Below are 26,612 nucleotides of genomic sequence, written 5' to 3'. Positions count from 1 at the left end.
AATAAATTCATGGGAGTTAGGGGTTGGTGAAATGACCACCTTGCCCCTTAAATAGCGAATAGCGAGCCCATATGTCCGGGCATAGGTCGCTAGCAGACGAAGATCATCGCCTAATAATAATACGGGAAGCAATTTTTTGTATCGGGCCACACTCCCATGTGTCTATCTCTCTCCTCCTTAAAACAAGAGGATAGAAATGTCTTTTCACATGGAGAGGAGAGAGATAGTCGTGGGAATGTTGACGTAGCCACACTCCCGAACAGAGAATTTTTTCCCTATTACCAAAAAGTCCCTAAACTTACAAAGGTAGGCGTACCGTTATATCTGCGAGGATACACGGGTATTAGTGAAGGATTTCGATGGGTGGTGCTGGCCTGGTTCTTCGATCCAGCGAGGTAGGCGTTTTCTAGGCAGAGAATCGGCCTGTTGCGATTCCAGACCCAATTCCGTATAAAGAAAATGACCTTTTTTCTAAAGAAACATCAATGATGTCTGGTTGGTAATTGGTACCCAGTCTGATTTCACTTGTCCCTTTCCTCAATAAAAGCACGATTCACGACTAAATTCAGAACTGTCAAACAAAATAAAGCTAATCGTCACGTGTCCTACACATGTGTGGTGAGTTCACGATGAGTTAATAATTTCTATTTGAAGAGTTCTGTGTGATTAACTTTGTTGGACTTGGAGCACGAGAGAGAGGGATGAGAGAGGCTTCTATGACATTGTTTTGTTTTTGATTTTTATTATAATATAATTTTTCAGTATAGCATACATGTCTCTGTTTTGGGTTAATAAATACGTTTCTTTCGTTTCGATGGAATCATTAAGTCCCAAATTCCTGACTGGTTCGTCCCGTCGTTTCCTATTTTCTAGGGCTTCCAATTCATCATTTGTAGTAAGTTTGCAGAAGATTAAATCCTTCAAACGTTCTATTCTTCCGGGTTTCTTCATTTCTGCTTCTCAGCTTCCATTCTTCAGGTGACTTAGAATAAAACCTTTTGTTATTAAGATCATTGTCCAATTCCGGTTTATGCTTTCACTTTGCTTGTGTGAAGCATTTGTCATATGGTAGGAACTTAGACTAGAGTGATCGGTTTATGTTTGATCTGTTATTATCATCATAATCCTTTCAGTTTCTCCAATAGTCTTGTTTTTGGGTCTTTATTGCAATCTCTGGGATTATTCAAAAGTAAAGAGCGAGAGAGATTGTGAGGGAGAGAGAGGAAGAAAATGAGTGTAACATACTTTAAAATTCAGGAGCCAATTAATTTGACATTTTTTGAATAACCAGAGTAAGCTTGAACCTTTTGCTAGTTTAGTAGTTTCATTTCATGGATTAGAGTTTGATTAAGATTGACAGTGGAATTTTGGATTCCATGTTGATGGAAATACTGGTCATTGATCTATGTTCTTTGACCATTAGTTTGACTTGTTTTTAGATATAATTGGTAGGATTATGTTGGGAGGCAATCTGAAGTTGCTATCTGTTGATGGAGATTGGAAACCCAAAATGTTTTGAGACACAGGTTTTTGTCCTGTTTATTGAGGTCAAATGTACTGCAGTATATTTTGACTGTTCAGGGGGTTATGAGAATGTGAATCGAGTGAGATTGAAAGAAAAGAGGAAGAATGTGAATACGAGTGAGAGAGCAGGGAAATACACAGAAGATATCGGGCAAGTAAAACAGTGCACGGGGTTTCAACTTTCTATAACTTCTAATAATGCACAATTTGCCATGACAAAAATTTGTAATTTGCCACTTCCCCATTGTTCTTTTGCTTTGCCAAGAACATTCTTAATTTCGATTCATTTGAACACCCTCCTCTTTCTCCTTTCCTGATCCCTACGGCTTATGTATTTATCTAGTCCCTTCTTAATGAATTCTTTTTCTTATTATTGGTTATGATATCAGAAACCAAGTCTCTATTGCAGTTAACACTAGAAAGTGAATCACCTAGTTCACGATTTTAGTTTTCCACTTCGTAATGTTGTTTCTAGACTTCCATTTTGTATGGTTGTATTGATATAATGATTTGAATCATGTGGTTACAGTGCCAACTTTCTACAATATTTTTATTGGAATATGCCCTTTATGACTTATTACTGCATTGGTATGTTTCCATTTTTGCATAATTTAGCATCAAATTCAAATGTGGGTCTGGTCTGCTTGACTAGTAGCTGATTACCTTATGTTTTTCGTGTACCTTCATTTGTTTGATTGTGTAAGTGTGTTTACAGTTACTGCACAACCTTCTCTCTCTCTCTCTCTATATATATATATATATATACACCTCCCTTGATGTTTGTACTGGAAACATGAGAAAGTTTTCTAATATTAATTTTGGCATGCAGAAAGCAGAGGTATATAAACAACAGTGGTCTTGGAAGGTTAGTGTTCAGAATGGCTGAATATGATGGGAAAACCGTCACTGCAGATGTGACCTCTGGAAATATGATTTTTGAACCAGTCCTGGAGGATGGGGTGTTTCGATTCGACTGTTCTGAAAATGATAGGATTGCAGCATATCCCAGTCTTTCTTTTATAGATGCCAAAATCAGGGACACTCCCATCATGAATAAGAAGGTGCCATTATATATACCTACTTTTGAATGTGCAGATGGAAAACAGATTGTTAATATTGAGGTTGGTTCCTTGACTTCTTTCTCCTTGGTCACTTTCCAACACATTATTATCTTTTGATTTGTTCATTTTTTTTTGGAAATTTGTTGGTTTCCTATTTCTTTTATTAACTTGATAGCATTTTGCTTGATTTAGCTTCCCCCTGGAACCTCTTTCTATGGAACTGGAGAAGTTAGTGGACAGCTTGAGAGGACAGGAAAAAGGGTAATTTGTGTGTGTGTTTGTGTCATCCACTTGAAGCATTTGTCTAAACCTAAATGAGTGCTGTTGATCACAGGTATTTACTTGGAATACGGATGCTTGGGGTTATGGTTCAGGAACTACATCATTGTACCAATCACATCCTTGGGTGCTCGCTGTTCTTCCTTCTGGAGAGGCATTTGGTGTTCTTAGTGACACAACGCGACGTTGCGAGGTCTAGTGCTCTATTCTTTATGTTATATAGGCAGTAATCCTATAGTGTGAGCAGGCTGACCAGTATATGTAGTCATATTTCAATGCTGAAAATTATATCTTAAACAGATAGACTTGAGGAAAGAGTCCAGAATAAAATTTACGTCTGAGAGTCCATATCCTGTCATCACATTTGGTCCATTTGCATCCCCAACTGCAGTCTTGATATCTTTATCACATGCAATTGGTATGCATCTTTAAACTTTCCAGCCTTTGTTCATTTAGCATTGAGATCCTTTATTTTTTAGTGGGCAGGTTTCGCTGTGCTGGAATGCTTTCCTATTTTTTGAATTAATATTTTTTTCTTGATCTTATGCCACTGTAAAGTTTCATTTTCTTTGTATTTGATCGTGAATAATTACTCTCCTCTCTCTGCATAATGTTCAAAAATTTCAGAAAATTTTGAACTAGCACAGTTGAAGTATAATGGTCAAACTGGCTTGAGCCCACCAGGCTTGGCTTGGCTGGTTGAAGTGTTGAACTGGTTATTGGAACCTGGTAACATTATGTGTTGATGCATGATTGGGTCTTGGAACATCGATTTATGCATAAGCAAATAATACATGCATTCATGGAACAAGAACTCGCTGAGATCTCGGTATATCACGCTTTTTTGGAAAGGTGAGACAAGATTAGAGGCGAAATAAGAGGAATGCATTGTCTCGCCAACTGAGATCTCGGTGGTCTCGGTCATCTCGATGGGAAACCTTGGTATATAAACACTTATGTATGCCAACCTTGGTATAAAGACACTTATTTATGCCAGAAACCAAGACAGACGGTTATTTATACCAAAAACCAGGACATAAACACTTATTTATTGCTAAATCCTAACATCATTTAAGTAAACATTTTTATAATTCATTTACTTAAGTTAATATTCATAATTAAGAAAATACCTCCTATTTGAATCCAATAAAAATAGTTAAAACACAAAATTCCAAAAAGATAAAAAGTCAACCCCCCAGTTCAAGATAAAAAATTGGATTTTCGGTGGTAGGTGCGATTTTCAACTTTTAAATGTTGGGGTTTTTCTCAAATCTAAAAATTCCATAAATCTTAATATGATAAAACATTGCTAAAACCAAAAGTGCGGTAAAATATTCATTTATTTTGATGGCTAAAATAATATTTTCATTCAGAGCAATTTTGACAACATTCGGTACGTAGTTTTAGATGTTGGTGTCGTACCTGGAATAAGCTCAATGACCAACTCTATGTCTCGGTCTGTGGGTAGACCTGACAAATCTTTCGGAAACACATCCATGAAGTCTCTTACTATCGGCACATTAGCTAGAACCATAGTTTAAAATCTCGTCTCGATAGGCCATTTGGCTGAGATACCCGAAATTTGGTATTTTTCAGGCCCAATTTCAGTAGGTCATTTCGGTGGGTTTTAGGTCAAATTAAGGCCTGATACTTCATGGAAACCCTACTTTAAGCTATATAAACAGATTTAAATGTTCATATTGCAAAAATAGTCACTCAAAGTGCTGTTTTGGATTTGCACCCTTGATTTACAGTATACGGTCGGATCCAGTTGTATAAATAGTTAAATACACATTTTCTAATACTAAAAGACATAATAAGCAATTTAAACAACTAAATCATACAAAGATAAAGTCAATGGTAGCCTTTAAACTCAAAGTCATAATCATATAATTAAATACATAGCCAAGATTATAATAGTCAATACACATACACTTTTGTAAATCCTAATACAACTGTCTACTAGTAATAACTGATGCGCCTTTCTGGATCGACCCCACTTATGGTCCGTTGGAGTCGACGTACATTGTTCTTTGACTGAAGGACATCTGAATGCCACGTTATAGTCTGGGAGAAGAAACGAGTACAATCTTCCATAGTCGCCATGTAAATTGCATCATCGACATACTGAAGGTAACCTATCTTAGGATAGTTACCAAACTGTGAAAAACCACGACTACCCACTGATCCACTGTGATATAGTGCTGCAGGCAGCATGTACGACCACACAACATGTATTGATCATATTTTTTTCTTTCAAAAAAACTCTTTTGGGGAAAAAACTTTTACCTTGAAAAGTGGAGAAGGCTTCAAATATGTGCTAGGACACTTCAATGCAGTGTTTCCCAAGTATTTCCGGTGTTGATGCGAGGAAAATTCGAAGAATGAACCTCAAAATAGCAAAAACCAGCCTTTGTAGTCGAAATGGGAGCAAAAAGAACACTCTGGTGAGATCTCGTTCGAAATTTCAACTGAGACTCACGAGTTTCTGCCCTTTTATAACTGGGCTTTGTAACAGTAGGCCGCTATTTCAGCGAAATGTCACAACTCACCATAATTTCGACCGAAATATGGTCTTTTTTCAATTCAATGGTGCATTTCGTCTCAACCCAATGCAGGTGCACTGCCTTGGACCGACCTAAACGGATTTGGGTATCCATGTGAAGATGAACCGGGTCCAACTGCGTCTTTGGGTTCAGTAAGGTATTTAATTTATTTATTTAATAGGGTTTTTATTAGTGAGTTTATCATCTAATTTTCTGTTTTAGTTTTAATAGGTTATTTAGTGGTAGAATCTATCTAGGATTTTTTTAAAGTTATGAGTCCCTTAAAGTTAATGATAATTTCAGTTTCAGTATTTAATTAGGAATCTTTATTCTATCTTTATATGCTTGTAATCATGTTTTATTTTGAGATTTGATGAATGAAGTTTTTAATGAGTTGTTTATGGTGACGGATTGGTAACGTAGCAATGGTCATGTAATACAGATGGTGGTGACCCTATCTTTACTCCACAAAACTTAAATTTTGGTTCATCTAACGGTCTTAAACCACCAGTTTCTCATAATAGAGAACACTGGCGTGGTTAGCTTCCAACCAATCCATTCCCAAAATAATATTGAAATCTCTCATGTCAAGCACAATCAAGTCTGCACTCAACTTCCTACCATCAAAGTCTACTACACACGATTAATACATCCTTCAGTCTCTAAAATTCCACCAGAAGGTGTAGTCGCACACAACCGATAATCCAATTGTTTAGATTCATAATCAGTTGAAATAAAAGAGTGTGTAGACACCAAATCAAATAGGACAGTAGCAGGTATACCAAATACATTAAGCATACTTGTCACAACTTTCATCTTTATAGGAATTAAATTCTTTCACTTCACATAACATTCATCTTTAATTTATGATGTGGAGAACGTTATACCTGCCACAACCGATGGGGAAACCTCTGCCTCTTTAGTAGTCATAGTATACACTCCCCCAGGAGCTCTAGGCTTATGGCCTTCATTTGCATTCTTTCTTTTGTTGGGTGTTCTGGTTCTCTTGGGTTCCCCTCTGGTTCAGGTGATCTTTCAAAGTACGGCAGTTCTTGGCAATGTGCCCAATCTCTCCACATTTATAACAAGTATATGTCCCATAAAGGCATTTCCCAAAATGTTTCTTTCCACACTTCTTGCAATCACTCTTCTCTTGCTGATTTTGGCCTTGGTACTTCTTCCCTTGGCCCTTGTTTAGTTGTGTGATACCTTCTTGAAATAATCAAATTTGAATTTCTTCTTCTGGTCATCACCCTCAACTCTGGAGGTATCTTTCTCTATAGCCTCATAAATTTGGGACGTATGTACTACTTCTGAATATGTCTTCAGCTGTAGTATCGCCACTGACTTCTGAATATCAGTCCTCAGTCCTTGTTCAAACTGTCGGGCTTTCGTTTGCTCCGTACTCACCAAGTGCGGTGTGTACTTTGATAGCTCTTCAAATTTCCTATCATAGTCCATAAGAGACATGGACCCTTGTGTCAGGTACATAAATTCTGAGATCTTTTGCTTGAGGCAAAGAGGAAAATACTTCTTGTCAAACTCTTCCTTCAACACTTCCCAAGATATGGGTTTCGCTTTAGTCTGTAAGATAGACTTTGTCATCTACCACCACAGATCTGCCTCTCCATTAGGGGTGAACCAGGGCCGGGTTGGGCTGGGTTTTTAAAACCCTAGCCCAACCCTGAGTCCTCTTAGCTCAACCTAAGCCCAACCTGGTCCTAGGTCGGGCTGAGATATCTCAGCCCAGGCCCAACCCTGTCGGGCTCAGCCCAGCCCAGCCCGACCCTGATTAACCCGGGTTGGGCCAGGATTGACTCTGACTTTTGCTAGGCCTGGTTGGCCTTGATCATTGTTATTTAGGCGATGCCTAGGTGTCCAGGGTCCTTGGTTGACTTGGGCGCCTAGGTGGGCGCCTTGGACGCCTTGGTCCACCTTATTGAAGTTGCCTTGATTTTGGACCCTTTCCAACGCCACGGTCGCCTTGAAGCCTTGATAATTATGGCCCTGATTGACTAGTCTCATGTGATTGGGTATTGACTATTAGACTTTTCTTTGGGTTACAAAACTTAGCCCAATCTTAAAATTTTAAATACTTTTGTTCAATAGATAATTAGCCTTTTTTTTTTTAGTAAACCAATAGATAATTAGATACTAAACAAAAATTGCAAAATGTAATCAATAAATTGTAAAGCATAACCTAACACCGGTCCGGGCCAGGCTGGGCTTAGCTTGAGGCCTCAACCTTGGCCCAGCCTGACCCTGACCCTGGGCCTGAAAATTTCAACCCTAACCCACCCTTAGGGTTGAAAAATCCAGCCCAGGCCCTGTTCGTTTGAGCATTTGATAATCTCAAATACCTTCTCTAAATCTCTAATCCAAAGAGTACCAACCGATGGATCAGAACTACCTCCCTTGAAAACAGTGTGATGGAGCTTCTTAAGGTCCTTGAGGACATACTTATCCTCCATCTCGTTGCTGGTTCTTCTACCTCCACTACCACCATACCACTAGCATGTGCAGCCTGGGTTGCTTGACTAGCTTGGTCAGCCTAATTCTGTATTGCACCAGCCAAGTTGGCAATTGCCCCCAAGAATTGTTGGAACTGGGGTGGCTCTTCTGTTGTTGGCACTGCTGGGCTCTCATGTACAACCTTAGGTTGACGCTTTATCTTCCTCTTAGGTACCATTACCTGGTCACTAAGACAGGGATGTAATCAGTTTCCTGTCAACTCTTCATTCAATCATCATAATTCATTCACAGTTCTGTTCAGTTCAATTCAAATCTCTATTCTTTCTCTTTTCCTACGCCATCAGACCACTAGTCTATAGAATCTATCTAAAACCCTCTGCTCTGATACCAAGACTATAACGACCCCAATTTCCAAGCCTAGCCGGGCCCACGAGACCAGACCTGACTGGGAAGTCACACAGGAAATTATACTATAACATCCTATTAAACTACAGCAGAAAGATGGAAACATTCAAAAAAAAGAAAAAAAAAAGATAAATAAGATAAACTAAACAAGAAACGATCTGATGGCCAATCTACATTCATAATTACATCTCTGTTCATGTGTGAATACTTACAGATAGCACACCAAAATATTACATCTCTTTACAAAATAGAACTGAACTGTTGTAACAACTTTCATCCATCCTACGGGTATAATACCCATTGTTACAACATCAGAGTATAAAACAAGTGGCAAGGAGAAACAAGGAGACGAAGAAGGAGAGGAGAGAAGAGAAGAGGAGAGGCTGCTGAGATAGAACTCAGAGCCGATTCAGTCTCCCTGCCCTAATATCTTATTTATAATAAAAGAAGCTAAGTATTACAATCAGAAACTTTCCTAAACAAAATAGGAAGGAATAAGGAGGAAAATCTATCCTAGAAAAGTAGGAGAATAAAGTAAACTACCTTCCTAAAATAGAAGTAATAGAAATAGAAACAAGATACCCACGATAAAGGAACTCCCTCTATCGTGGCTTACGCAATCGGGCCCCAATATCTTAAGACTCCCCCTCAAGCTGGAGTATACATATATCAAAGAAAAGCTTCAGATTGCAACAACAAGGACATCCCATGATCTTCAATCTTGAAAAACATGCATGTTGGAGAAGCATCACGAACATCAGTGTAGAACCTTGGAGAAAATTTCATCAGGTCATTTTAGAGCAGTCATCAGTAGCACCTGTTAGAGAACAAATTTGTGGCGAAGAAACCCAATCAACAACGATCAACAATATAGGTAGTAGAGAAAACCTCTTGAATGCCAGAACATCAGAACAGCAGTAGTAACACCATAGGCCTTTCACAAAGAAGGCAAATCGTAAATCTTCAAAGAAGAAGACCCAGTGCACAACGTGCACAAAAGGGGCACAATCACAGAAACCCCGTGCATAAAGCACACAAAAGGGGCACAAAGGCATAAAGACGTAATATCAAAGCCCACACAAGGGCAAAAGGGCATAAAAGCCTAAATATAAAAAACCACGATTCTAGCATAAGGTTGCTGTGACCCACTGGTAATGTGTAGCATAAGGTTGCTATGGCCCACTGGTAATATGTAGCATAACGTTGCTACGACCCACTGATAATATGTAGCATAAGGTTGTTACGACCCACTGGTAATGTGTAGCATAAGGTTGCTACGGTCCACTCGTAATATGTAGCATAACGTTGCTACGACCCACTGATAATATGTAGCATAAGGTTGCTACGACCCACTGGTAATGTGTAGCATAAGGTTGCTACGGCCCACTGATAATATGTAGCATAAGGTTGCTGTGGCCCATTGGTAATGTGTAGCATAAGGTTGCTACGGTCCACTGATAATATGTAGCATAAGGTTGCTACAACCCACTGGTAATATGTAGCATAAGATTGCTACGGCCCATTGGTAATATGCTGATGATACGAGCTGATGACTTGAGTACGAGCAGATTAAGAATCTCCCAATCAATAACGGTCTCAATCAAGCAACAATAAGAATCACCATCCATTAGCTCCAATCTCCCCCTCATGTGTATCATTACACGTGGACAAATAATGACCACCAATAATCAGCATCACAAAAAATCCAATAATCATGAGTAGCGCTGCAACAAGATCCCAATAAATAATTTCCAATCTCCCCCAAGTGCCAATCTTCAAAAAATTGAAACCCCAAATTGATGTGATCAAGGGCCCATCAAATAATAATCTGGTAAATTTATGTCCAATGGTAATTCTGTAATTACTTCATGCAATGCCCAAGTAATGCGAAAATCGGGTCAAAATACTCAATTGGATGTGCTGTAGACCCACCCAAGCACACAATAGACGATAGCAAGTGTTAATGGCAGAACCGTAATTAAATGGTAACCAATACCTGATAAAAAGTACATCCCCAATTAAGAAGGTAATGGCATTCTGGTAAATAACCAGAAATTTTAATGTGTTGGTAGGCATGTAGAGAAGAAGGGACATAATGGAGATTACATATTATTATTTAGGGGCAAACTAGGAAGGGCTGTAAAATATAGGCTAAGTGGAATAAAGAGAGAAAGGAGGGGTAATATAGGAATAAAAATAAGATATGAATTTAAAAGGCAAAGAGAACGACCAGTGAAGAAGATTTCTTCTTCCTCACGATACAAAAGGGAAAACCTTCGACCAAGAGGTGGAACCTAAAGAACGACCAGCTATCTGTATCATAACACTAGTAGAACCAGCAGTGCTTCTCAGTGAAGGAGGAAAGTAGCAATATGGTGTGTCGCAGATCTTCTTGATGCAGGACATGTGGGGGCTGCTCCTACTAGCCCTAGCCCAGGCCCAATTGGATACTCCAAGAGATGCCATCTCAGGCCCAAGCCCAAGCCCTACCAGCCCTGCATTTAGTTTATTTTTGTTTTATCTTTTATTGTTAGAGTTATTTGGTAGTTATTACTGCAGAAATTTATTAGGGGGCGGTTATTGCTGTAGAAGTAGTTGTTAGGGAGTTATTTTCTTCTTTTTTTTTTTTGATTTTGAGTTTTTAAAAGATGTAAGCTTTGTCACACCCCGGAACCCCCCTAAGAGGATCCGATGGTTGACCCGAATACCTGAGGTACTCAGACACCTCCAGGATCCAGATGCAGTAAGTACAAGTCACAAGCAACCAAAAGATTAAAATATTTATAAACTTACTTAGTTAGAGTGCACACAAGTTGTACTATTTGCATAAAGTTCCAGTCCTCTAGTCCACTTACTATTCCTTACATTCGGTTACATTCTATGTACATTCCCCAAAAGGAAAAGTATCCTACCTAGTATTTACAATGGATTTCCATCCATCAAAAGAATGTAAGGAAAGAACAAAAAGAAACAGAATATATCGTGAAATTTCGTATATCTCGAGTTGTCCGAGATACGATATCAATCCGAATTGAAAAAATACAATATTTCAACGATATATCGTGAGATATCGACGAAATATCGTGGATTCACGATATATCGCGAGATATTGAAAAAGAAACAAACAGTGTCACGTGAGGGGCCATTTTATACCATATTTCATAGCTCTTGGTCGATATTTCGACTGAGAGCTGCTGAAACTTTGTTTTTCTCTCTTCTTCCTCCCTTCCAAGCATCATCCACGCATTGTTGATGCTCCTCGTCGCCGGGAAGACGTCGGAGGGTCATCTAAGCTCATCATCCAAGCCTATTTTCACTATTTAAGGTAAATTCTATTTCTCTAAAATTATTTTTTTTTTAAATACTTTGTACAAATGTTGTTGGATGTTGATGATATTAATATATGTTAGACACGGAGGCCGATCTACAACCTCACGGTGTCGAAATTTTTTTCCATATGTATTTTTTTTTTTTTCTGGTTTTAAAAATTCATTTTCCTACAACTAAAATAGGAAATAATTAGGGGTAATATGACTTAGATGGTAATGAATTAAATATATGTTAGACACCAATGGCCGATCTTCGGCTTTACGGTGTCGGATTTATTTTTTTGCTCTTAAATAATTATTTTAATTTTTGGAAATTAAGAAAAATATATAAAAATAAAAAAAAACAGAAATAAATAGGGAAAAATATGAGTTTTAAGTTTAAAAAATAATGAAAAAGTATGAAAGTTATTTCTATATGTTTTGAAATGCATTACATGTATATTATGTTTACTAATTTTCGGTTTTGTTGTGTTAGGTCAATACTTATATTAACATTATATATAAAAAATTGTTTTTAATTATGTGAAAAATATGAGGGTTAGGAGAAAAATATTAAATAATTATACAAGTGTATTAGTAATCTAAAAGTGTTAATTGAAGTGCATTTACATTAAGTTTTTTAATTATTTGTGTTACTTACATTGCAGTAAACAAGTATCATTATGGCGGATCGTGATAGACAACGTGCGAAGGGCAAGCAAAAGGTGGGGGGAAAGTAGTCAACAAAGGGGGCAGAGGGAACGAACTCAACGAAGAGAACAGAGGGAACAAGAGAGACCAGCCAACCAGCATAGGGGTGACATTGCATGGTTACATGGCACTCCCATTGATGGTGATAAGAGAAAATCTATATGTAACTATTGTCACATGCAATTTATGGGAGGTGGGTCTAGTAGACTTAAACAACATCTGCATGGAGGATCTAAAGATGTTGTAGGTTGTCATATGGTCCCTACTGAAGTAGCTAGGGAGATTGGTGATAGTTTGAGGGGAAAGAAGCAGAGGAAGGTTGACAAGCAAAGGATAAGAGAACAACTTGAGGATACAGTGAGGAGTTCGATGGGAGGAGGAAGACGATGCCATGATGATGATGATGACTCCTCTGATGAGGACATTGCAGTACTTGATGACATACAAACAACAGAGGAGGCTAGGGATTTTAGGCGGACTGTTTCAGGAGTAGAGTAAGTTTTTAAGATGATCACAGAGACAGAGAGTAGGGGTAGTGGAGGAGCTGGCTTCTGGGTTCTAGATCTTTTAATCATTTTAGAAGATCACAAAGTGTGAGGGCAGCCCCAACACCTCTACCAGATGCCGACCACCATCGACATCGATCCTAAATTGCATAAGAAGAAAGGAAGCGATCGACCAATCAAAGGAGCATGGAAGGGGATGAAGGGATTGGTTAAAGAATTAATAACTAAGTAGATGCTATACCATACCATCCCAGCAAACACTGCACAAGGCCCCATTATGATACCATGATAGATACCATTGCAGAGGCTGGCCCAGGATTCAAGGGCCCCACCCCATATGAGGTAATGAATGTTTATCTACCTCAACAAAAGAGTGAGATTGATGAGTACATTAGTGAGATGAGGAGTATGTGGGAGACATATGGGGTGACTATAATGGCACATGGATGGACTTGGCTTACAAGAAAGTCCATCATCAATTTCATGGTTTATTGTGATGGGAGGACAGTGTTCCTCAAATCTGTGGATGCATCCAAAGAGATAAAGGATGGAAAATATATTTACAGATTGTTAAAGGAAGTAGTGGAAAAAGATGTGGGTATTGAGAATGTTGTCCAGATTGTCACGGACAATGGAAGCAACTTCAAGCTGGCCGATGAGAAGATGATGAACAATAGTAAGTTCCGGCTCTTCTGGACTCCTTGTGCAGCCCATTGCATTGACTTAATGCTAAAGGATATGGGAAAGTTAAAGTTGGTGAAGACTGTGGTTGAAAGTTCAAGACAAGTCACCAACTTTGTATACAACCACTCCTATGCACTCAATGTATTGAGGGAAAAATGTGGGGTGACTTGGTTAGGCCTGGCATCACAAGATTTGTCACCAACTATATTGCCCTCAAAAGTATTGAGACAAAGAAGGCCGGGCTGAGAAGTATGTTTGCTTCTGAGGACTGGTTTGGATGAAAGGGTTCCAAGACTGCAAGTGGGAGGGAAGCACAAACAACGATGTCATCTGAGGACTTCTGGACCAAACTAAGCAAAGTGGTGAAAGTTTTGGAGCTAGTAGTTAAAGTTCTACATGTTGCTGACTCCGCTCTGAAGGGTCCAACCATGCCAGTCCTTTATCTGCAATAGACTTGATGAAAGATAGTGCTCATAGTGTGGCTCCTCGCGAGCAAACACTTCTTAGATATCATCAATGCTCATTGGGAGAATCAACTTATGCATCCATTGCGTAAAAGGTGGTGAGTAAATTTGTTTTATGTTTACTAATTCATAGTATTATTATTTACTAATTACCTATGCATTTGACAATACTTCTATTCTATATGTCATATTTCAGCATACAACTTGAATCCTAAGTATCAATATAACAATAGGCTTAGGTTGGAAACTCAACTTATTGATGTTGTGAAACAAGTAGTGAAGAAGTTGGAGCCAGATGGTGCACTACAAGCAATTTGCAACAATGAGGTGAGTCTTACAATTCATTTGGAAACTCAACTTATTGATGCTTTCAAACAAGTAGTGAAGAAGTACTTACTAATTTTCCACATGGGTGTAGATCAAGGTATTTAGGGGTGCATTGGGAAGTTTTAGAACTGAGGCTGCGATACAAGGCAGAGCACGTGGTGATGTTGGTAATTCTTTTAAGTTTTAAATTACATATGTATTGAAATTTGAAAGTGAAACAACATTTGACACATGTCTTTTTTGTTGTAAACTTGTAATGCAGCTGAATGGTGGGTGTTGTAAGGGGAATTGACTGAGAACTTAAGAAGAATAGCAATTAAAGTCTTTGCCCAAACATGTTCTGCATCTGGTTGTGAGAGGAACTGGAGTACCTTTGCACTCATCCACTCCAAGAGGCGCAACAGATTGGGGTCTCAACGTTTATCTGACATGGTGTGTGTGCATTACAACTTGAGGTTGAAATTGTAACACATACGCATGGGACATGAGGGATAGAGGGGCACTATTGATCTCGCTGACATCTTTCAAGTTGACTCAGACGATGAGGACCCTATTGTGGATTGGGTGAGGGATAGAGGTGAGCCAGTGTTGGATGAGGAGGGAGGTAGGCCCGACCCCATGATAGCTTCTGAGATTGGTGCTGATGTGGATGAGTATATGGTTGACGAGGGTCAGATACATGCATGGGAAGCCTCACCCATACCATTCCAGCCCACTGGTGGCAATGTTGCTGATGATAAAGACTGGTCTAAGTCCTCAAATGATGATGATGGTGGTGATGGTGATGCTGGTGGTGGTGATGGTGATGTTGGTGGTAGTGGTGGTGATGCTGGTGGTGGTAATGTTGGTGAAGAATTTGACGGCATGTGAGAGCGTTATGTGGTAAGCCAGGATACGGCGCCTGTAGAGCCACTCCGATTCACTGGAGAGACACAGTTTGATCATGTCACACAAGATACGGACCACGGAGCACGTGCCCCGCACCCCCACCCTCAGGACGCCCCCCCAACCATATAGCAGGAAGTGTAGGGGTCGACAAACACAGTTGCAACCTGATCACATAGACATTGATGACCTATCTAGCTCTGTTGGTGGTTTGAGTATGGGTGATAGGGAGGGAGGACCGACTGGACATTGGCGTGCCGTGTTTTGACGCACATACCACTCCATTGGCATCGGATTATGGTGCATCACAACCTTACGTTGGATATGGATCATCATCATATGGGCAGTTTACTGGGGTAGGGGACTATGACTACCAGTCCCAGTCCCAGGGACATACTGGATCATCTTTTGTAGATGACATCTTTGCATACCCTAACGGGACTAGCTACCAACCTCACCAGCCATACATGCAGCCAATGCCAACGCCTCTTGCGCCGGCGCCGACATTATATCACAGTGGATCATCTTCTTCATAGACTGGATCGATTGGTAACCCTAGTTTATATCCTAGGATTGGATACCTATAGTATGTTGATGACTCCATTTACATGACACTTGTGGATGACTACACTCGTTTCTTCTCCCATTCTATACCGTGGTCTACATATGTCCTTCAAACAGAGAACAATGGACGTCAACTCCAGCGGGGTATGAGTGGGATTGATCCAGGGAGGCACAACAACTATTATTAGCACTTGTAACTTATAAGTTGTAATTTGTGAACTTGTGAACTTGTGAAGTTGTGACTTTGACACTTTCTGTATTGCCTTTAAGGCTTTAAGCATTTGAGCTATTGAGTTTTGACTTTTGAGTTATTGACTGTTAATGTATTATGGAGTTTATGAGAATATGATTATGAATTATGTCTTATGAGTTTTAATTAGTTTGTTTACATTTCTTTTGTCTTTAAGACTTTAACTGCCTAACCAATGTGTATTTAACCAAAGTTTATACATTAGGGTCGGCGACCATATGTCAATCAAGGGTGCAAGCCCAAAACACCAATTTCCTTTCATGTTTTTGCAATTTTATGGTTTAAATGTGTTTATTTAGCTTAAATAAGGGTGCCCATGAAGTTTCAGGCCTAGATATGGCCAAATACCCCCCGAGATGGACCCCCGAAATATTGCAGAAAAAATGCAATATTTCGGGCATATTTCGCGATATTTCGGATATCTTAGTAGGCCCGAGATACTGATATATCGCGAAATATTAAACCTTGCCAAGTAATAGGGGTCACACCCCTCTCCATCCATATCAGCATATGTATCACCACCACAATCCTCTGGTTCGAAATTACCCTCCCCGCCATCGTAACATACACCTGCAGGATCATCTAAAAGAGAAAAATTCCACAGGGGTGAGCTTCACTGAGCCTAGCAAGTAAAGATAGACCACACACATAGAAGCATGAATTCTAAATGCATGGGTTAATTTTAAACCTAATTTTCATTTAATAAGTAATGCCTAAGTCACTAGGTCAATGCCACGCCAATAACTCTAGTAACGACCTCAGTTCCTTCCCATTTCCCTGAGACGTACCTCAATTGTTGTATAGGGCCCACATCGGTTGTTCGTATGGTATACCTTCCTGTGGGTAGACCCTGATAATCATAGCCTGTACCCTACCCTGGCATGTACTCCTCGGGACAAAGGGCTATGATCACGAATACCTGAACCCTTGTTGTTACACCCACACCCCAAATATACCCCTATACCCCGGGGCAGTTTAGACCTTTACCTAAGAGGCAAATGCCACAGTGGCACTGGCCAACACCTGTAACCTTAGGCTTACAATATTACTAACAGTATCCCATTGAAGACCGGGAAGTATGGGCCAAAGCCCCGCAACTTTCCTTGAAGTTTGGGCCTTGATAGCAGCACCGGAGTCTCGAACGCACTCACTCTTACTGAATCCCCTTGAGGATCCGTCCGTGCTGTCATCTGCCTTTTTGATAATTCTTCCTGTGGGACCTACATCCCCGTGTCCCGGATACCCTAATTGGACCCTTGGACCATATGGACCCCTACCCCTACCCTTAATTGATCAAGTGGGGCCCACAAAGCCTAACTTAATTAAATAATGGGTTTCAATAACCTAACTAAAACCAAACAAGACTTAAGGGCCAAGAGGTCTAAGTGAGGCTTGGACCCAACCCAAACAGACCCTAACTAACTAAATGGACCTAAGGGCCATGACTTGGACCAAACATGACCTAAGACCTAACCCAAAACCCATTTAAGGCCTAAGAACCAAACTACACTCTAAAGGCCCCTAACCAAACATAACCTAAGGTCCCTTCTACCCCTTAAAGATAAGAAATCCCTCCCATTCACTTATCTCTCCCCCCTCCTAAACAAATCGTGGAGGAGAAGAGACAAGAGAAGGAGAAGGAGGAGGAAGGAAAGGGAAGAAGTAGAAGTGGAAGAGGAATGAGAGGGGAAGGGAAGAAGATGGGAGCTATGCCAACATGGCTGGCTGCCCCACATCTCCTTCTCTTGCTGTTCGGACGAAGGGAGAAGAAGAAGGTGAAGGAGAAGAGATGGAAAGGAAGGGAGGAGGCCAAGGGGGCTCACCTAGCCTTGGATTCCACTTCTCCATTGGAGGATCTCACCAAGGTAAGACCTGAAACTGGTTCTCCTCCATTTTTCCTTTTGTTTTGGTAGATTCCTTGAGCTTGGACTGACCTAGAGTTCCATTTGGGACTCAAGGTGGAGCTCGGTCCCTGGTTAGAACTCTAATGGAGCTGACCTAGGTCTGGTTTGAACTCCCATGAGCTGCACTTGCAGCCATTGCTGTTGAGCCTTGGTTTTGGACTTTGAAACCCAACCTTTGGACCCCAATTGAGACCAATCCTTGTAGATCTTGGATCCATGAGGTTAAGCCTAGGATCTAGTGACCCTAGAAGGGCTTAGACACCCCTCCTATGCCCTTGAGAGCTTGGGGTACTCCAAGCTTCAAGCTGGAGCAAAAACCCTTTGAAATCTCGAACTGGATTGCCAGGGGACGAACGACTGGATCCACCAATCGTGGTATCGTCCGTCAGTCCGCCTAGTGTAAACCTTGTGAAATGGCCTGAGCGGACGAAGGCATGGATTCACTCTGTTTGCCTCCGCCCGGGGCCTGTTGCTCTCGGGTCTGTCTCAGAAATTGAACGGATAAAGGGGCGGACCCAAGAAGCACATCCGCCCGTTGATCCGCTCCCTTTTAGCTATGCCCCGGGTGTTTAACGGATGCACGATCGGATCCAAGTAAGATGTTCCGCTCGCTCTGTTTGCACCTTTTGGCCTGAACGCAGTCAGGGACGGACTCACCTCTGCTGAAACCGTCCGTGAGTCCGCTCGTGCTGTCTTGGTTGAAACTTGATTTTAACCTTGGGGGCTTAGCATGGGACCCTTCTATACCTGTTTTAACATTCTCTTTTGTATGTCTAGATTGGTGCACTGGTGAGATTCATATGAACCACGCCGGATGACACCCGATGTTCTGTGAGATTCATGCCAATCACGTCGGGCTACACCCGTGTTAGGTGAGTGGGTTCTGGGCGACTTTGTTGGGCTTGATTATTATATAATTGGTAATAATAAGCATGCTATGGTATATTATAAGCATTGTGCGCATTACATTGATTGTCTTAAATGTGATCTGTATGAATGTGATAGACTGCTTAGCTACGGTGCCAAGTGTGCTGGTACCGGACCCCAATTTATTTAAATTATGAAAATTGCTATATGTCATCCTGATCTGTATGTGCCGTGCCGTGCTGGTACCTGGGTACTGGATGGAAGGGGACGTTGATGTACCCAGAATACCTCTCGGGACGATAGGACTTGCATATAGTACATCTGTGGCTAGGATGCTTGTTCCCTTATGCTACGACCCTTGCCAACAGGGGTTTATATGTTGGATAGTATGAGCACCTGTGGTCTGTGGAGGTGGGAGAGGCCAGGACAGGGGTAGTGATGGCTATCGGGGTCTGCCACTGGGTGGTCATGATGGCTTCTACCGGCGTAGGTCCCCTTGTGATAATTGAGGTTTCACTGGGGTGATAGGATAAGTGATCCTTAATGTCTCTCGAGTTATCACAGTAGCATATACTTGACCGATAAAATTGTGTGCTAGGTGGAAAATGAATCTAACGTTAGCATACATCATTCTGCTTGATATTGATTGTGTGATGTATGCGCATTCCCCTTTGCTCCTTCACTAGCTAGTGTAGCTAACCCCGTTGTACAACTACTTTTTAGTTTATATGCAGATAACCTCTTGACGAGTACCGTTGGATGCGAATCAAGTGGAGCCGGTGATTGTGACTTGGATGTAGATATACACCCAAGAGTGAGGCCCTTGGGGCAATTATTTATTATTTTGCTTTTGTATCCCTCCCACAATCATGTATAAACTATATGTTTATTTATTAGGAGAGATTGAATGGTTACGAACATTGTTATTGTATTATGTGTTATCATTAGAGAACCGATGCTCTATAATTTCACATATTTTAATTAAATTTCGCTTCCACTAACTCTGTGATTGGAACGATTTATTCCTTCTGGTACGCTCCTTACTGTCGTCACATTGTGACGACAGGGTGGATTGTGGCTCGGAACACTGTATCTGCGATCCTGGTAGTTGTTGGGATGATGTGTGATTGTCCCAGTCATACCCCCGCGTGGCAAAATATCTTACATCGGGATGGGGGCGTGACACCTGTTGGTAAGGGTTGTAGCAATAAGGAATTGACATCCCTAGCCATGTGCATCTAAATGGCAACGTATGAGGTGTATAGTGCTTCCGCATCCCATACTACGGCACACCATACCACTCGTTTTCAAGCCGATTACGGTGTCTATTCTTGCACAAACATTCACATAACATATTTCACAATACATTGTTCACGTCCATAAGTCATAAATAACTGAGTAAAAAATTATCATATGTAAAACTGGAATTACATATGCAATTAAATACTTGCAATTATATCTAAGAATGAAATCAAACATTCTTAAAACAATCAAAGCCTACCCCCACTTACCTAATTATGATTGCGATAGTGATGTCGGGTTATATTCCGTTTCGGTAGTCTGTGCGATTTGACGAGCGAAAGGTAAAGTCCTATGAATGTTTAACCACATCCGGTGTTAGGAAGTGTCAAAAACTTGTGTGGAGTCCTAGGGTTACCTCGTGGTAAGGTTGGACAAGGTCTAGGACATGTTCACGAGTGAAACAACATCTCAGGTTGATGAGGCAGTCAACCGGGACATCAACCTGAGATGGCAGCAGCTAAAAACTGAAACAGTTATTCTCTGGTTGATGAACCAGTCAACTGGGACACCAACCTGAGATATAACAGGTGTAAAAACTAAGACAATATTCTTTGGTTAATGGTCCAATCAACTGGGACATCGACCAGAGTTATCAATAGGTGTAAAACTGAAGTAGCATTCTCTGGTTGATGACCCAGTCGACTAGGACATCGACCAGAGATGCACAACAGCCCAAAAATCGCAAGAAACAGAATTTTAATGGGGTTTTGGGCCCGATTTTCGTTCAATTGATCAGGGAATATTGTCCACATGATCATTACCATGAATTGAAACCATGATATGATCAATTTGCATGGGAAATTGGGGTTTCGAAGGTGGGTACAGCTATGAATGGAACTTCATGAATTAACTTTGGATAAAACAGTTTTGTATGGCTGAAACCTAAATCAATTACTTTAATTCAAACATCAGAGTTGTGAATAGGTTAGTAATAAGGCTAACTTAGGGTTAGGGTTTTGGATTTGAACATGTATGTGGGTTTTAGGTTCCAATTCTATAAATTTAAAACCCAATTTCATACGAAACATGAATTGAAACAGAGCATGGTTTATTCCAAGATTTTGAAAATCAGCATAGGTTCAGTAGGGTTTACTATGGGAAAATCAATTAGGTTGAAGAGGAGGGGGTGAAGATTCATACCTTAGGTCAGCAAACCAAATTAGTCCAACCCCTTCTTCTTCTCCTCTGTTTTAGTTCAAACGGTTGGAAAAGTGTAGGTGAGTGGATTAGTTATTGGAATAGATTTTACTTTCTTTATTAAGTTTAAACATGAGTCGGTTTGGTGGAGTTTAGATAAGATTTAGTTTTAAGTCGGTTAGAAGAGTGTGGAATATGGGATTAGATAATAGAATAGTGTGGATGACTAGTTTAGATAGGTTTCTAATTTGTTGTTTATTTATTTATTATTAATTCTCTCATAGGGTCGGTTTGGGTTTAGATAAGTTTTGTTTGTTTAATATCCTAATGTCTCCCATAAACCGACTCCATTCCTATTTGCTAGATTTGTCACTTAGTGGAGGTTTTGTTTGTTTATACATTAAACCGATCCTTACACAGATATTTGGATTTTGTGGGCCCCATGGGTCCTAGAATGTTGGGGAAAACATTTCAAGCCATTAATCGGGATGCGGCAACGAGATCCCCGACCCAAAACACTGGGCCCCACGCCTCTAGAAATAAAATTCGCGGTGGCAGAATTCTCTGGTCGATGTAGCAATCGACTAGTACATCAACCTGAGCTTTCTGTCTTCATTTTCTTCGTGTCGGAACATCTAAAAGTCGATTCGTTCGCAAGCGAACCCACATTGACATAGTTATAATACTAAAAACACCTAATACGAGGTTAGGATCTCTTACCACGAGTTGTACATCTGTGTGTGGATCCCACAACCGCACGGGGGAGGTATCTGTTGGTTTATCGGTAGACGTCGAATTGACGCAAGGATTCCATCTTCCTCTTCTACCCGCTCCAGTACCCAACCGACATTCCATAACGAACACGGTGCTTTGACCTCGGGTTCCGGACCTACATTCGGATTCGGGTTAGGGTTCGAGTCGAAAATATGCCAAGCTTACCTTGTAAGTTGAAAAGGTGTGAGAAAGTGGATGTGATAAGAGAGAAAATTAAGGTAGCACAGTCAAGACAGAAAAGCTATATGGACGTAAGAAGAAAGGATCTTGAGTTTCAAGTTGGAGAGAAGGTATTTCTTCGGGTTTCTCCAATGAAAGGGATCATGCGTTTCAGTAAGAAAGGAAAGCTAGGCCCTAGATACATTGGACCCTATGAGATTCTCAAGAAAATCGGAGCGTTAGCGTACCAACTGGCTCTACCACCCTCGTTGGAAGGTGTTCACAATGTATTCCACATATCCATGTTGAAAAAGTATGTACCAAACCCAGCACACATTTTAACTGCTGAACCGGTACAACTTGAAGCGGATATGTCCTACGAAGAACAGCCCGAGGAAATATTGTGGCGTAAAGAACACAAGCTCCGCAACCGTACTGTCACTTATGTCAAGGTGAGATTGAGAAACCACGCAGTTGAAGAAGCATCTTGGGACAGAATACCGTGGGAGGTATCCTGGTCTTTTTCCCTTTTAGTTTTGCTCTTTATTTAGTCAGTCATATGAGGGACAATTCTGTCCATGTAATTGTCTTTTATTATTATAAACAAGGTTCGAGAACTCGCGAGATCTCGCCGAGAACTCGCGAGATCTCGCCGAGAACTCGCGAGATCTCGCCGAGATCTCGCTGAGTTTCTCGGTTTTGGGCAAAACCGAGTCGAGTTCCTACCGGTCGACAGAAAACTACAATTTCTCGACCGAGATCTCGCCGAGATCTCGGTGATATCTCAAGGTGAAAATCATGGTTTTTTTAGTACAAAAAAACCAATATCTCGCAGAGATCTCGGCGAGATCTCGGTTGGGCCCAAAGATGCTAGTTAGTTGTATTTAGCCCAATTTTCACCCAAAACCATTTCCAACATAAGAGAGAGCGAGAACAGAAGTTCTTAGGCTCTAAACCAAGGGAAAAACCTCTCCTTCAAATTTCTTCTTCTTTCTTTCGATTGTTGGATGGAATGCTTTGTTTGGAGTTAGATTGAAGTGCCAAGTGAAGATTCAAGTGCCATTTGGAGCATCATCACCTATTTGCAAGATTTCAAAGGTGTTTTCTATTTCTTCCCCAAATCTATTTTTTCCAAAAAAATTTTGTAATCCTTGTTAGATTCATGTGGTTTTAATATATGTTGAACATCTTTGCCCGATCTATCACTTCCGTGGAGTCGGATTTTTTTCATTAATAAATTATTTATTATAATTTCTGGAAAAATAAATGATTTATTTGAAAAAGAAAATGAAAAAAATAGGATGAATAGTGATTGTTTGAAAATGATTTTGATATATGTTAAACTACTTGGGATGCTCTACAGCCCCATGGATTAATTTTTTATTTTCACCCATTAAAAAAATTATTTTATTTTTCCTGCTGATGATGATGATGGTGGTGGTGATGACCTTTGGTGATGCTAGTGATGGTGATGGTGATGGTGATGGTGATGGTGATGGTGATGGTGGTGAAGGCTGCTGCTGCTGTGGCGTGCGGTGGCGGTTATTATGATGATCGTCGTGAGGGGATCGCGGCGATCTGGCGAAGTTGGAGCGGGAGGACCTGTGCGTTTCACCGGTGAGTCTCGGTTACGCATGCCACTCAAGATCAAGACCATGGTGGCTACCCTAAAACATACATAGAAAGAAGGGTCGCAAACACTCACATCGGTCGTATGCTCGGAGGAGGAGGACAACAAGAGTATGAACACCATGCTTACAAGTTTCGGAAGCATGAGTATAGATACTACTAGTGAGCATCGTCTATGCAATCATCTCAAGCATCATCATGGCTATGACTATGGCCAGCGAGCACCGGTTCGATTATAGTGCCTATGGTCGGTATGGGCGATCAGGTGAGTATGACGATCAGCTCTAGGTCGTGTTGGGCATACATTCCTAGTCCCAAACCAGTCATACATGCCTCAAACTCAATATGACAAGATGGCAGTGGATCTTACACCTCATACCAACAACTCCCATGTACCCTAAGATAGGGAGATTGGTATATGTTGATCGAAGACTTATATGGAAGTCGTGTCACACTATTTGCAACACTATAGCAATTCCATGACATGGGAATTATATGTGGATCGATATAGGGATGAATTTCTTGTTCAATCTCATTTTATGTAACAAATTAAGTGAACATTGATGTAATGTACATTTTATTTGAATGTTTTGATTGATGTGTGCTAATTAGAATGTTTTGATTGCTAATTTGCTATGTTTTACTAAATTATATATAGATTATGTTGTTTTAGACTTTTAGTACGACTGTCCTACCAACCTATGGTCCAAAGTGAAACTCATATTTGGACTTGTTTTTGGCAAATCTGGGCATGCCATTGTGTTTAAATGGCCTGAAATAGGCTGGATACCAAGTTTCGGACCCAAAATATGTGTACAACCCACCGAGTTGGGTCCGAGTCCAAAAAAAAAATTGCACCAACTCGCGAGATCTCGGCGAGATCTCGGCTCGACTCGGTTTACGGCCTAGCCGAGATGCCACCGAGACCCGAGTTCTCGAACCTTGATTATAAATACATTGCTTGGGATCAGTCTTTGATCATCCAAGCCTTATTCCCTAATTCAGATCTGTTAACATGGTATCAGAGCAGGTTTCGAATTAGGGCAATTCTCTCTTCCATTCTCGATTTCATCTCCTTCTCTCTTTAATTCTCGAGTTCTTCTTCCCCCCTTTCTCCCTTTGTTCTTCATTCTCCCACTAGGGCAGCACTGATGAGGTGATCTATAGATCTAGTTGCTGCCCTCCTTCACCTCATTCAATGTTATAAAATTTCAGATTGATAGAAGCTTGGACTCTGCCTGCGAAATTTGAAGACTTAAATTTTTTTTGGGACTGATTCAACCTCATCTCCTAAGGGATCTCTCCATATTATTGAAGATGCAGCAGATTTATTGGACAAGGTTCTATCTCCAGCCATACTGAAGATTCTCTCCTATCGATTTTGCTCTCATCTGGGTTTTTTTTCCAAAACCTTGCGAATATCGATCTTAGGTTTTCTGTTCTCTGTTGATGCTGATTTTTGGAGGGTGATTCAACACTACTAGAAGGCCACTCGATCCAAGTTTCAACTCATTCCACTGAGATTTTGCTTGCATTCTCCCCTACATCAATCTCACCATATTCAAGGTTTTTTCCAAAACCCTAAAAAAGTCGATCTAGGGGATTGCCCTGGTTGCTGCTGCTGATTTTTGGAGACACCTATTCTTGTATTTCTACTCTCCTCCAATTTTTAGCCCTTATCTTGGAGTATGTGTTGGGGTTTTCTTCACAACAACCCCTCTTTGCGGTTTGGGTTTCGCTGCTATAATTATGGGTGACGCAATCACTTCCACTGCTACTTCTAATTAGGATGGTTAAGGCAAAACAGATTACCACACTTTTCCTCCTAATTCAATCAAACTGGATGGATACAACTACTTGCTATGGTCTCGATCTGCAGCCTTTGCCATTGCTGGCTGTGGCTTTACTGGCCATTTTGATGGCTCCAGTGTTATGCGGACTGCACCTGGTCCTCTTCAAAGTAGGTGGCTTGCCAACAATGGAGTTCTCATGTCATACCTGATTGGTTCTATGACTTCAGACCTTGCACATGGATTTCTTCTCCTCGACACAACTTTTTAGATTCGGTTTGCTTGCATAGAAACATACGGGCAACTTGGCCATGATGCCCAGGTTTATGAACTTAGGAAGAAGGTCCTTTACACTACGTAGGGAGAATTATCCATCTCCAAATACTATCCTACTTTGCGCAGCCTTTGGCAACAATTGGACCACTACTCTGATTTTCACCCTACTACAGCTGTTGACATTACTGCCTATAAGAAACATGTGGACAAGATCAGGGTCTATGATTTCTTAGAAGGGTGGAATGTGGAGTATGACCAGATTCGTGTTCAAGTGTTGGGCTATTCTCCTTTTCCCACACTTGAATAGTCCTATGCCTTGGTCTCCTCTGAAGAGAACCGTAGGGCTGCTATTTACATCCTCTTACCATTGACATATTAGCCCTCCAGACTGCTGCCTAGGCTACTCCTGCACCTGTCGGAAACCTTTCTCTTGGTGATTCTACTACTGTCACTGTCACTTGTGAGCACTGTCACAAGCCCTACCACACTAAAGTGAAATGTTGGAAGCTTCAAAGGAAACCAGCTGACTTTGAAGCAAAATGGGTTGCCAAGAAAAAACCAAAGAACAAGGCTCATCACACTGAGACTATTACTACAGCCCCTACTACTGACCTTGGTCTATCCCAGGAAGATCTACAAGCATTCCTACGTATGCTAAGGACTTCTGCCGCTGCTGCTTATACTACATCAGCTAATGCCAATTCCTCTGCTCCTTCAGGTTCATATTTTGCTCGGTCAGGTATCCCATTTGGTGGTCATTGTGCTTCTGTAGCATCCCATCCTTGGAT

At 40.7% G+C, this 26,612-nt stretch overlaps 1 protein-coding gene across 1 annotated transcript in view; it reads left to right on the top strand.

The window, feature by feature from the left end:
* The first annotated feature begins 781 nt into the window (after positions 1–781).
* Positions 782–26,612, top strand: part of LOC122645937 (alpha-glucosidase 2-like) — a 133,173-nt gene continuing 107,342 nt past the window's right edge. Inside the window, exons 1-5 of the mRNA XM_043839356.1 lie at positions 782–978; positions 2,354–2,645; positions 2,778–2,846; positions 2,920–3,057; positions 3,165–3,282. Coding sequence (XP_043695291.1) covers positions 815–978; positions 2,354–2,645; positions 2,778–2,846; positions 2,920–3,057; positions 3,165–3,282 — 781 coding nt within the window. The 5' untranslated portion in view covers positions 782–814. The remainder of the gene's footprint in view (positions 979–2,353; positions 2,646–2,777; positions 2,847–2,919; positions 3,058–3,164; positions 3,283–26,612) is intronic.

The sequence above is a fragment of the Telopea speciosissima genome, chromosome 11 (assembly GCF_018873765.1).
Source record: "Telopea speciosissima isolate NSW1024214 ecotype Mountain lineage chromosome 11, Tspe_v1, whole genome shotgun sequence".
Classification (NCBI taxonomy): Eukaryota; Viridiplantae; Streptophyta; class Magnoliopsida; order Proteales; family Proteaceae; genus Telopea; species Telopea speciosissima.
The sequence above is the reverse complement of the archived record's forward strand: the minus strand, read 5'-3'. Positions and strand labels throughout refer to the sequence as shown.